Here is a 13,730-nt window from a genome sequence, read left to right on the forward strand (position 1 = left end):
TTTAATTTTCCAGCAGGACTTGGCACACTGCCCACACTGCCAAAAGTACCAATTGGTCTTATATAATATTCTAATTGTCTTAGAAACACTGATTTTTGGGTTTTTATTGTCAGTAAGCCATAATAATCATCAACAATAAAAGAAATAAATGCTTAAAATAGATCACTATTACATACATTTTGAACTGAATTACTGAAATAAAGTAACTTTTTCATGACATGCTAATTTTAGGAGATGCACCTGTAGATGCTATATATATGCTCACCTAACATTCAACTGATATATTTTACTAACATTAACCTGAATGAGCATTAAATGCAACTGAACTCTTAGCTAAATGTAAATGATTCTCAGTGCTTATGTTACCTTTACCCTAACCTTAAATTAACCTAAAAACATAACCCAAACCTAAAAGTTAAAGCTAATCCTAAACATAACCCTTAAAAGTTACGGTTGGAGTGTAGGACCATTTACATCCATACATACTAAGAGTTCAATTGCATTTAGTGTACATTTAGTTTAACGGTTGTTAAACATCTACAATGCAGCAACAATGGAGCATCCTAGTAAAATTTTACTCAATACCTACAGAGCATCTATAGGGTTTTACTGGACCCACAGGGAGATCAGAGCAAGCCTAGTCAAGTCTGAGGTCAAAAGAAAGCGTAGAAAAGCTGAGACGCCCCTCACGAGACTTCTGCTAATCCTCTGCTGATAAAGTTACATTTCCAGTAGCTGCTTCTGCACACAGATGATCTGCTGGTGTTATGACAGCGGTATGTCCTACATCTGCCAGACAATCTGTCATCCTGCATTAAACCATTAAAAACACTGCAGATTCACTCGAGCACCTGAGCACAACATGAAAGAGAGGCAGCCCACCTACACCCACCCGGCTCTGAAGAGCTCTGGGCGATGCTAATCTCCGTAGATATGAGCCATGTTTCCTTTAGCCCACCTCTACATGCCGGATGAACTGCACAGCGATGAGGCATGACCTGAGATCCTGAGGATAACCAACACGGATCTGCTTTCTGATCATTCCCCTGGAAAAAAAGAAGGAGAAATTGCTCATGGCTTCATAGCTGAAAGCCATTTGAAGTCATCTGAACCGTCAGAATGGCTTCCTTGCTCGACATCACAGGATTACATAAATTAACACTTGGGCTGCTGACGATCTGCCAGACACTTTGTTGCTGTATTACGTTATAAATCGCAGCGATTCAGAAAGTGTAAAAGGTCCGTCTGAGTCATTTAAGTCCTATAAAATATGACAGATGTTTTCAGTTAACGTTCACTTTGATAGATTTGGAAACAGGGAATGACTAATCGCTGACATTCAGCATACAGTCACTTCAAACACTGTTAAAATCTGACTGCCTGCAGTTAATCAAGTCTTAATCCAAGGTCCAATTTCATTTTCTGTTTACAAGCAGAAATTGATTCAACCTACAATCTTTATCTATCTATCTTTCTCTGTCATTCTTGTGGGCCCTGATCAGTTAGACAGGTAGGCAGACAGACAAGTAGTCTGTTAATTCATTTTATCTGATCTGAATGCTCCAATCATTCCAAATGAGATCTTGTTTTTTTTTTATAACAGATAATGATTCATTCTATTTTTGTCACTACAAATCACTGATTTTACTGTATAAAACGTTTTCAATCAGATACAGCAGTGCTGCTGGAGTTCTTAAACACTGTGTTTAATCACTCACTGTCCTCCACTCCTACCTTACACACTCCTACCTACTGCTGCTCCACCTTGTAGATAAAGTAAGTTGTTGTCTGGTATTCCTAGCTGTGATAGTTTAAAAACTGCAGCAGCACTGCTGTATCTGATCCACTCATACCATCAAAACTCTGCACTGACTTTAGACTTGATAATAAAACACAGTGGATCAACACCAGCAGATGACATGACTCTCCAAACCATCACTGATCATCAGTAAATTTTACATTTCTTTTGTAAATCAAGGGAGCAGAGTCTGGAGGAAGAGTGGAGAGACACTCAGTCCAAACTGCTTGAGGTCTAGTCTAATCAGTGATGGTTTGGAGAGACATGTCATCTGCTGGTGTTGATCCACTGTGTTTTATTATCAAGTCTAAAGTCAGTGCAGTTTTGTTTTCCCCCAAAATCTTACAGCATTTCATGCTTCCCTCTGCTACTGACAACTTTTATGGAGATGTGAATTTCATTTTCCAGAAGGAATTGGCACACTGCCCACACCGACAAAAGTACCAACAGGTCTTATATAATATTCTAATTTTCTGAGACACTGATTTTTGGGTTTTTATTGGCTGTAAGGCATAATCATCAACAATAAAAGAAATAAACACTTAAAATAGATCACTCTGTGTGTAATACGTTTGTATAATATATGCGTTTCACATTTTGAACTGAATTACTGAAATAAAGTAACTTTTCAATTATATTCTTATTTGTTGAGATGCACTAGTACATCGTGTAGCTCTAACTTAGACAGTGTTGCAGTGTATAATTTGCCCCTTTTGCCAGCCCCCTTTTACTCCACCCTCTCTCTCTCTTTCTCAAATACACACACCTACACACAGGTGAGCTGACACAAACACAAGAAATGTAGCCATGGCTTTCCTTCTACCATTGACACCATCATACCATCACTACTGAACTTCTACTGATCATCATACCATCACTACTGAACTTTTACTCACCAGGACTTCATTTAAACTGGAGAGAATCACTAAAAGACTATGGAGCTCAGAAACCAAACCTCTCTGCTTCTGCAGTTTTTTAAAATAAGTTGGTTTACAGGGTTTACAGAGGTGGTTTACACGGACTGACAGTAACTGAGACAATGCAGTCTCCAAGAAACAAGAAACAGACTCTGATTGGTCAGCAGCTCCTAATAACTACAGTTTTCCTACATATGTTCTGCATATCCTTTGCTTCTAACAGGTATGTGTAGATCTCATGTGATTATCTCTTGTGATTTTATTCATTTTATAAAATAATCAAAATCAAAATGTGATGTTTGTTGTAAAATTGTTTGTTTCAGTGTTTTAAAGAAAATGTTATGGTAACTTGAAACGATGAGGATCGCCATTGGTAAATTTAAAGCACCTGCAAATGCAAAGCTTTCTTTTTTTTAACAAAAATAATAAGGTAATAAGTGATAAGCCAAAATAATAAACATTAAACCTTAGAGAAAATCACATTACAAAGAAAAAGAGGTAATTTAATGAGGTAAAAAAAGGCAATGCTTTCAAAATTCTCAGGCAGTTAATCTAAAATATGTTTCAGTACCTAATTATTAAGTTATTAAGGCAATATCAGTTGGTTTGCTTTCTTATAATCAGGTAAGCAGAAAGATATTGACTGACTACAATGCATTTTTTAAATTAGTCTCTATGTAATGTGAGTTTCTATATTAATTAGAATATTTATACACCACTTAAATGCATATTATTAAGCATATATATATACATTTAACAATGTAATGTAAGTTTGTAATATATGTGTGTTTATTAGTATTTAATATTACATCACATTAAATTAACATTACAATAAAGGAAGCACAAATTCTGAAAATAAAATCTGCATAGAATATATCCTTAATAATATGTATTCCAGTGGTGTAAAGGCCAGTGACACATTTATTACATATTTATAATTATGTTATTAGATAACCACTTCTGCCGACTAGTTAATTTGATTCATTATTGTCTGTTTAATACATTAAGATCTATTCATTATTTGAAAAAAGAAAATGATAAATGCATTTGAAATTAATTCTAATTAAATATAATCCATAAGACTGGAGAAGAGTGTGTCTGTACGGGGACAGAGGCCAGGGTTCTGCTCCTTCGGCCTGACTGAGTCCTGCTGTTACGGCTGGAGGAACGTTAATGGGGAATGCCAGCGTGAGTGATGTATTTATACACTATCTTATACATAATATTAAAAGATCAAAGATACTGCTAGTTTAAAAACTAGTTTATCAAACTGTGCACTGTGCAGCTTGACTTTAATTAAAATAGATGCGTGAGCAGGTCATTTACAGGAACAGCAACTTCGGTTCGCACATTGCTGTGTTTGAAGTGCCTGGATTGCCAAAATAGCAATAAACATCTAACAATTGATGTCTGTCGAGTTTGTTTTCAGTCAGTGGTGCATCTGTGTTTTCCATTGTCAAGATAGCAATACACCAGAAATTTACCTGAACACACCTCATTTTCAGACCACCCAACCAATCATAGAATAGAATAGAATACAGCTCTGGAAAGAAAAAAACTGAGATCCACTTCAGTTTCTGAATCAGTTTCTCTGATTTTGCAAATGATAGGTATATATTTGAGTAAAATGAACACTGTTTTATTCTATAAACTATGGACAACGTTTCTCCCAAATTCCCCCCAAAAATATTGTCATTTAGAGCATTTATTTGCAGAAAATGAAGATGATAAAAAAAGATGCAGAGATTTCAGACCTCAAATAATGCAGAGAAAACAAGTTCATATTAATACAGTTTTAAGAGTTCAGAAATCAATATTTAGTGGAATAACCCTGATTTTAATAACAGTTTTCATGCATCTTGGCATGTTCTCCTCCACCAGTCTTACAGACTGCTTTTGAATAAATTTATGCCACTCATGTTGCAAAAATTCCAGCAGTTCATCTTGGTTTGATGGCTTGTGATCATCCATCTTCCTCTTGATTATATTCCAGAGGTTTTTAATTTGGTCAAATCAAAGACATTTTTAAGTGGTCTCTTATTTTTACCCAGAACTGTATATTATAATATAAACAACGCAGGTGGAAGGTGTAAAAATAGACTGTTGGCAGGGTGTAAGATAGCAATTAGCATTGCGACACATCTTGTGCAGGGTGTAAGATAGCAATGAGCATTGCGACACGTCTTGTGCAGGGTGTAAGATAGCAATGAGCATTGCGACACGTCTTGTGCAGGGTGTAAGATAGCAATGAGCATTGCGACACGTCTTGTGCAGGGTGTAAGATAGGGCCTATAGTGTTACTGCAAAATTCATATTCTTGGTTAGCCTTAAATAGCCTTAGAGTAAAAACAATGTTTCTGATTTTTTATAGCTGTCTGTAAAAAGCCATGTGTGAATGGGATCTGCACTGGTCCAGAGAGATGCTCCTGCTACAAAGGCTACAAAGGGAAACAGTGTAATGAAGGTGAGTTAGCCACACCCTCTTAATGGAACTATTTTTTTTTACCAAATTAGCAATAAAAATTTGGAGCAGGGTATATACGCTTTCTGCACCCCAGCATCTGTACTAAGCCTCTGTTCTTAACCTCAGATATAAACGAGTGTGGACTACGCAGCAGGCCCTGCAGCCACCGCTGTATGAACACTGTGGGCAGTTTCCGCTGTTTCTGTGATCCTGGATACAAACTACACGCTGACAGCACGTCCTGCATCAGTGAGTCTTTTTATGAGAGAGTTACACCATTATAAATAGAAATTTCAGCAATTTTACACCTTTTTAAATCCTACGGATCCAAAAGGCAACCAACAGTATATGTCTTGGTCAGGCAGGACTCCATACAAACATACCAAAAATGAGAGACAGTGCAGGGGTAAAAACACAGCAAGGCAATATCAGAGGCAAGGCGAGAATCAGGGTCAAAAAATATAAAACAAAAGAGAATAACACAGGCAAGGGTAACGCTTTGTAAAGTGGATAAACCTGGCAATACTCGTCGAGGTGAGTGTGGAGTGAAGGTGTAATTATACTGAGGGGAACAGGTGAAATCAATACTCTGGTGATTAGCTTCTGGGTAGTGCCATGTGCAGTGTCATGTGGTTGCTTGAGGGGGTGATGTCAGTGTGAGCTGCATTTTGGGTACTGTAGTCCAGAGACTGGAGATCGTAAATAGAGCTGAGTGTGTGAGAGACATTATAAAATGCATTATAAAGATAATTGTGAAAATAATTAGACAAAAAAAAGACCTAATGCAGCTCATTTACCAGAAATACACATTTACTAAAATAATCGTTTTGATTGTGACCCCAATCAAAACTCAATGTTTTCTTCTTCTGTACAGAAGAGCCTGACTGCAGTGGCCTTCGCTGCCAGGTGGGTTGCCAGATTGGAAGGAATGGAGCACTGACCTGCCTGTGCCCCCCGGGTCTAAAGCTGGCAAAAGATAACAGAACATGTGAAGGTAATTCAACAAACAAACACAGTATTCAAGAACACAAATTATTTCCTAAAAATAAAGGTACAACTACATTCTCAGACATTCTCAGTCTCTTCCACTGTGTTATAATATCACTGACAGTTGGCTGTGGAATATTTAGTAGTGAGTAGTGAAATTTCACCACTGGACTTGCTGTACAGGTGCTGCATCCTATCACTGTACAAAGCTGGAGTTTACTGAGCTCCTGAGAGCAACCCATACAAAAAAAATAGGTAACAATTTACTTGGATGGTCCATTTTATGGCCTTGTTGATGCTCAACTAACATTCAACAAACATTCAACTGAATGTCTATTAAATACAACTTAAACATACCAACAAACAAATCAACCCTAACCCTAACTTAAACTTGAAATCTAACTCTAAACCCAATGCTAAAATATTAAGATTAGAGTTTGGGTTAGAGTTGGATGTTGGGTTACATTCAATAGAGAATCATTTACTTTCACCTTTTAGTTCAATTGCATTTTATAGACATGTAGTTGAATTTTAGTTGAATGTCAGTTGAGCATCATAAAATGGACCATCCAAGTAAGTAGTGTTACCAGAAAATACTTTTGGTAATATAGTGTTATTCCAATTTAACTCAAATCTAACTTAATCCTTATGTGTGTAACTATTTCAGTACTTACTATAAAAGTATCAAATCAAACTGTGGGATAGAAACATGTCAATTGAGAAGAAGATATGAGGCACATTTATGATAGTATTTTTTGGTAAATATATGATATATTCATATCAATATATCAATAAATTTAGAATAAGAATAGCTCTACTGTGGTAAAATTATTACTAAAGTTGCTCTGCTGAAGTAAAGTAATGATTAGAATAGCACTAGTGGGGTAAATGTTTTACTGCTAAGGTAGTTAGCCAGCTAAAGGTGCGACTAGAGCTAGCACTACTAAAATACATTTATGAGTAGCATGATAGTGCACTGCTGAAGTACATGTTTTGTGCTTCGTTGTGTTTGATAGAATACTAAAATTGTGTTAAATATATAGTTTAAAATGTAAAATGTACACTAAATACATGTAGGTTGTTTAAAATGTATTCAGTTGTGAAAAAATGGATGAAAATCAGAAAATAAAGTTTAATTATTAAACTAATAATAATGTGGAAGTCCTTTTAGGTGTTGCAGTTCTGGGACGTTTGCTGTTGTTGCTGTAGTTGTTGTTGTTCTGATGCTCTGAGCCACTCAGCAGGTAAATTAGTGGCTTCTCTGTTCACAGTCGGCGATGTCCCGCCACTCCAGTGTTAGAAGTCACAAATTAGTTGAGAAAAAGACAAGCTTTAGAAAGAGGAGCAATTCATGCTAACAGCTCAACAACTCAACGCGGGTCTGTAATCTGCTGTGTGAGGCCAAGGTGAGAGAGAGAGACAGACAGAGAGAGAGAGACAGATTGTTCTGTTAACAGTGGTGTGTATTTCAAAGGAGCGCCAAACTGGTAATTTACTGCCGTTCTGTGTTTGTTTGATCAGCGCAGAGCGGCACTTCAGAACCAGGCTTAACAACAACACGTCATCTTTCTGCTGAACTTCATTATATTTAGTGTGTGTTCAGTCGCACATGTTTACACTGAATCTTTCTTCTTAGAGTGAATTATCTTCTATATACCTTTAGTATTGGTGAAATTCCTGCTTGACTTTAGCATTTGTAATTGTGCGACAGAATAATCAGACATGTATAAAGTACTAGAAACCAAGACTTGGGTAAAAGTACTTTAAGTGATCTATCAAAAAAAATGATTTGAGTAGAAGTTAAAGTGTTTAAAGTTCTTTAAGCTCCAGACTTCTAAAGTATTAAAGTATTCAATATTTTTGTACTTCAGCACTGCAAGTAGTTTATAGTAAAATGTAGTACTAAAGTACTAAAAGTAAAAGTACAGTACTGTGTTATTAGTGTACTTATTAAAGAAAGCAAAGTCTGGATTTAGTGATGATGTGGGTTTGCAGCACATAAACAATATAAAAGTAAAAGTATTAAATTCATCCAAAATATGTAGTGAAGTAAAAGTGAAAGGAGGAGAAATTTCACATAAAAGTAAAAATAATACAGTACAGTAGTGAAGTAAAAGTAATACTCCAGTAGATGCAGATACAGTATTTTAGTACTTAAATACAGTAGAGAAGTAAAAATAATACTCCAGTAGATACAGATACAGAATTTTAGTACCTAAGTACAGTAGTGAAGTTAAAATAATACTCCAGTAGATACAGATACAGGATTATTTTAGTACTTAAGTACAGTAGTGAAGTAAAAATAATACTCCAGTAGGTACAGATACAGCATTTTAGTACTTAAGTACAGTAGTGAAGTGAAAATAATACTCCAGTAGATACAGATACAGTATTTTAGTACTTAAGTACAGTAGTGAAGTAAAAATAATACTCCAGTAGATACAGATACTGCATTTTAGTACTTAAATACAGTAGTGAAGTAAAATATTACTCCAGTAGATACAGATACAGAATTTTAGTACTTAAATACAGTAGTGAAGTAAAAAATAATACTCCAGTAGATACAGAATTTTAGTACTTAAGTACAGTAGTGAAGTAAAAATAATACTCCAGTAGATACAGATACAGAATTTTAGTACCTAAGTACAGTAGTGAAGTTAAAATAATACTCCAGTAGATACAGATACAGGATTATTTTAGTACTTAAGTACAGTAGTGAAGTAAAAATAATACTCCAGTAGATACAGATACAGTATTTTAGTACTTAAGTATAGTAGTGAAGTAAAAATAATTTTCCAGTAGATATAGATACAGCATTTTAGTACTTGAAGTGTTCCTTAAGTCCTACGCTTAAGTGGAAGTACAAAAAAATTCTATATTTTTTGTACTTTTGTATGTATTGCAAGTAGTTTATAGTAAAATGTAGTAGTGAAGTACTGAAAGTAAAAGTACAGTACTGTGTTATTAGTGTGGTTATTACAGAAAGCAGTGGAACGTTCTCAGAGTGAAAAGCAGAACAGGAGCAGCGAGATATAAGATCATATAAGATCAGCTTGATCTCTTGATTTACTCAATGATGAGGAGCTTCATCAAACCCGGTGACAGCGCAGATCCTCTAACACTCTGACTTTAGTGATAATGTGGGTTTGGAGAATAAATAGTGTGGTTGGTGTGGCGCAGTGGATAACACCACTGTCTGCTAGTGAGCTACCACATCATGTGGGAGATTGGGGTTCAATTCCTGGTCTGGGTGACTGAGTGCTGCGCTACACCAATAAGAGACCTTGGGCAAGACTCCTAACACTACAGTGGTCCAATAGGAATAACCTTGTAAGTCACTTTGGATAAAAGTGTCAGCTAAATGCCATAAAAAAAAAATAATAAAAAAAATAAAAAAAATAAAAATAGTGAAATAATAGTATTTTTTGTGTAATGTGTTTTTATAGACATTGATGAATGTGAGGGTCCTTTCCCAGTCTGCTCTGAAAGTCAAGCCTGCAGGAACACCTTTGGGAGCTTTGTGTGTGTGTGCAGGTTGGGCTATGTGCTGGGAACCATTGGGAACTCCATCACCTGCCGAGGTACTTGTGTTCTGTTTAAGATCCATGTTGATTGTGAACTTTCTCTACCTAACACTGATCACAACACATTTTACCACTGTGAAATGGGTAGTGGTTAACTTACCACTACCTTGAATTTTTTTTTGGTCTAATTGTATAATTACGTTGCTTATTTTAGGAATAACAATCTCAATCAGTTTTACTTAGGATTTTCGCCTTATTTTAACTCATTTAAACTTTTATTGAGCACAAATTATTCTGATTATTGCGTCTAAATTTGAGCCCGAAATCAGATTTTTGCTTGATTTAAGCTTTACTTTACTCATGCTTTTTTAAGAAATTTTACTAAGAAAAAAATGCTTACTCACATTTTGCAGATTTTTGTTGTCTAAACATATACATATCAATTTACATTTATTCTACATATTGTTTGTAGTTTTTGCCAATGGAATTTTTGCAGTAAAATACAGTAAATGGTCAACAAGGACTTAATATTAACATTGTGTCCATATTTCATAATGAAAAGACCAAAAAGAATGCTAGAAAGGTTTTGGAAAAAAAAAAAATTCACTGACGAAAAGTTAAGATATTTTTCTGTAAACTTGCTGGTTCTGAAATACAAGGTTTTTGCTTGTCAATGTGAATACGTTTATATATTTATCTCAGGCAGAAACCAGTATGCCTTTTCCTTTATTTATACTAGAAATAGCAGGTAAAGAGCACTGCAGGGAACAGATTGCAGAGTTAATGTGTAAAACTGCTCTGTGTACACACAGCCAGTATAAAAGGCTAGACTGATTTTCTGGGAACTGCGCTGATTCCCACTAGGTGTATAAAACGCACATCACTCAGCTACGCTCTGATAACAACCAAAATAAAAAAAATAAAAAGCAGAAATATGAAAACTGTTACTCACCACATTTCCAGCTGAAGAAAGATGACTATACAGTGCTGCCGTAGCTTTAATAAGAAAACCGGACTGACCTATTACTGTATACTAATGATCAAATACAGTTCCAGAAAAAAATAAGAGACCAGTTTCTGAATCAGTTCCTCTGATTTTGCAATTTATAGGTTTATGTTTGAATAAAATGAACATTGTTGTTTTATTCTATAAAATACAGACATTATTTCTCCCAAATTCAAAATAAAAATATTGTCATTTAGAGCACTTATTTGCAGAAAATGAGAAACGGCTGAAATAACAAAAAAAAAAGATGCAGAGCTTTCAGACCTCAAATAATGCAAGAAAAAGTTCATATTCATAAAGTTTTAAGAGTTCAGAAATCAATATTTGATGGAATAACCCTGTTTTTAAATCATAGTTTTCATGCATCCTGGTATCATGTTCTCCTCCACCAGTCTTACACACTGCTTTTGGATAACTTTATGCCTTTACTCCTGGTGCAAAAATTCAAGCAGTTCAGTTTGGTTTGATGGCTTGTGATCATCCATCTTCCTCTGGATTAAATTCCAGAGGTTTTCAATTTGGTAAAATCAAAGAAACTCATCATTTTAATTTGTACATACCTGAGCCTAGAAATAAGTATCATTGCAGTGTTATTTAGATAGAAAGATACAAGGAACAATAATTGACACAAATTTCATGCCACATTTTAGCGATCTATAGGTGAGCCATCAAATGCACACCACAGTTTGATTTAGGGCATGTCAGTGTCTTTGCTATTGTAATGAAGGGAAAAGTACTCCTTACGCAGCTCAAAACGCCCAAAATGCTTGTACAAATTCTCTTAAATAGTCATGGGTCTGTTTTAAGAGTAACTTGCAATAAGCCAATCAGCATGTCACTTTGCCATTCCCTTTAAGATCTATCCACTGCTTCTCAGAACACCATTGAGAAACCTCTACAACTTCATGTAGAGACATCTTGCATGAAGATGCACAAAAAAGAAGACTCTAATATTCTAATATAAAATCTATATAGCAAATAAATCCAAGTAACTAAAATACTTAATAGTTTTTTGGGTGTTTTTTCCATTGCATTGGAGGCTTGTGTGTAATATTTAATATATATACATATATATATATATATATATATATATATATATATATATATATATATATATATATATATATATATATAATTCATATTAACCCTTTTATTTCATAAAACATCTCTAAACAGAAAAAAACATGATAAAAAGTGTTCTAAATTACAATAAATTAGTAAAAATTTGCTGTTACTTTTGCCTCAATGGGTTTAGTACTAACCTACCGTTTTTCCAGTGCAGTGGGCGGGGTCAAGCTACTCTTACTTTGGTTTATAAACTTGTTCATTGGCTGGTTCATGGTCTATTTTTGATCTCAAATAGTGCTATGTGCAAGAAAACATTTAAAAAATAATAAAATACATGATGTCCATTGTAATGGATGCAGAGTCTAAAGGCTTAATGATGAGCGTATTAAAACTTGTAGGTTAAGTAACACACCTGTAAGACACCTGCCACAGCTCACACTCTGACCTGCCACTCTCCTTCTTACAGATGAGGATGAATGTGTGACGGGTCGTCACAGCTGCAGCAGTCACGCACAGTGTGTGAACACTGTGGGCTCATACACCTGCCGCTGTGAGGAAGACTACGCTGGGGACGGACTCAGCTGCTGGAAGAGGAAGAAAGGAAGGTCACAGGCTGAGATGTATTTCCAGTATAAACTCTCCAAACAGAGCCGACTGAGAGACACGCAGACTGGAAATCAACGGGCATTAAAATGAACTCATGAAAAATAAAAACGTAAAAAGACACTAAACACCTGTAAAACCTCACAAATACACTATATTGCCTAATCACTTCCATGGTCACAGGTGTATAACATCAAGCCCCTAGTCCTGTAGACTGCTTCTACAAACATTAGTGAGTATTATCGGCCTGTAGCCTGTAGCATTGCTAATGTTTAGCCGCTAATGCTAACGCTAATGCTCCAGCCTTAGTGCTGGAGATATCTGGTAATCTAAGCTTACTATAAATAAATAATTGCTTTACTCACCCAAATAAACTAAAGTTTTCAGGAGAGAAATCTGTGTAGAATAACATCCATCGCTCGTTTGACTTGAAAAAAGTAATTTTTTATTACAGTTTTCTTTGCTTAGCTTAGCTTTACTTAACTTAGTTAGCTACCCCCACCACCACCTGCTGAATTAGAAATTCCCTATAGAGTCTCTTAAAATGCACCTTATAATCTGGTGCCCCTCATATATAAAAATATACCAGAAAATAGACGTTTATTGATAGTGCCTCTTATAATACGGTGTGCCTTATAGTGCGAAAAATATTGTAATTTATATATATATATATATGACTTATTTGTTAATGATTGCCCTCTAGTGGACACTTAAATCAATGCTGTTTCTTCACATATTTTCCTGTTTTTTACTGTTGAAAATGTTCATAATCATAGCAGTTATATTCTTATATTAAATTGTTATATGCTAATTTCATTTGTTTACTAACTCATTTTATTCAAGAAGAGAATTATTATACAACATTATCAAATTATGGAAAAGTATACAGTACTGTCCATACTGTGCATTTCTCTCTCTACTAATAGGATCAATATTAAACTCCCATTTAAACAGTTCTAATGTTAGCTAGCTCACCGCTAGTATTAGCTAGCTCTCTGGTAACATTAGCTAGCTCTCCACTAACCTTAATTCCCTCCACAGTAATGTTAGCTAACTTGCTGCTAATGTTAGCTAGCTCTCCGCCAACATTAGCTAGCTCTCCGCCAACATTAGCTAGCTCTACATTAACATTAGCTAGCTCTCCGCTAACCTTAGTTCTATCCACGGTAATGTTAGTTAACTTGCTGCTAATGTTAGCTAGCTCTCTGCTAACCTTAATTCCCTTTAAGGTAATGTTATCTAACTTGCTGCTAATGTTAGCTAGCTCTCCGCTAACATTAGTTCTCTCTCCAGTAACTCCAGCTAGCTCTCTGCTAACCTTGGTTCTCTCGCCGGTAACGTTATCTAACTTGCAGCTAATGTT

General features: G+C 35.3%; 1 protein-coding gene across 1 annotated transcript; it reads left to right on the plus strand.

Annotated features, from left to right (window-relative positions):
- Window positions 1-2,591: 2,591 nt before the first annotated feature.
- On the plus strand, window positions 2,592-13,118 carry LOC107197741 (nephronectin). Its single transcript, XM_015606999.3, has 7 exons — window positions 2,592-2,938; window positions 3,797-3,903; window positions 5,087-5,179; window positions 5,306-5,428; window positions 6,054-6,173; window positions 9,613-9,747; window positions 12,231-13,118. Exons 1-7 carry the CDS (start codon window positions 2,838-2,840, stop codon window positions 12,458-12,460), a joined length of 909 nt encoding a protein of 302 aa, XP_015462485.3. The 5' UTR covers window positions 2,592-2,837; the 3' UTR covers window positions 12,461-13,118.
- The last annotated feature ends 612 nt before the right edge of the window (window positions 13,119-13,730 follow it).

The sequence above is a fragment of the Astyanax mexicanus genome, chromosome 7 (assembly GCF_023375975.1).
Source record: "Astyanax mexicanus isolate ESR-SI-001 chromosome 7, AstMex3_surface, whole genome shotgun sequence".
Taxonomy (NCBI): domain Eukaryota; kingdom Metazoa; phylum Chordata; class Actinopteri; order Characiformes; family Acestrorhamphidae; genus Astyanax; species Astyanax mexicanus.

What these genes read in the sequence shown, in the direction of transcription:
- LOC107197741 (XM_015606999.3), top strand. Translation starts at nt 2,838, where the DNA reads ATGCAGTCTCCAAGAAACAAGAAACAGACTCTGATTGGTCAGCAGCTC. An exon ending in ATATCCTTTGCTTCTAACAG is followed by an intron (nt 2,939 to 3,796) that starts GTATGTGTAGAT and finishes ATAATCCATAAG; the next exon opens with ACTGGAGAAGAGTGTGTCTG. An exon ending in CGTTAATGGGGAATGCCAGC is followed by an intron (nt 3,904 to 5,086) that starts GTGAGTGATGTA and finishes GATTTTTTATAG; the next exon opens with CTGTCTGTAAAAAGCCATGT.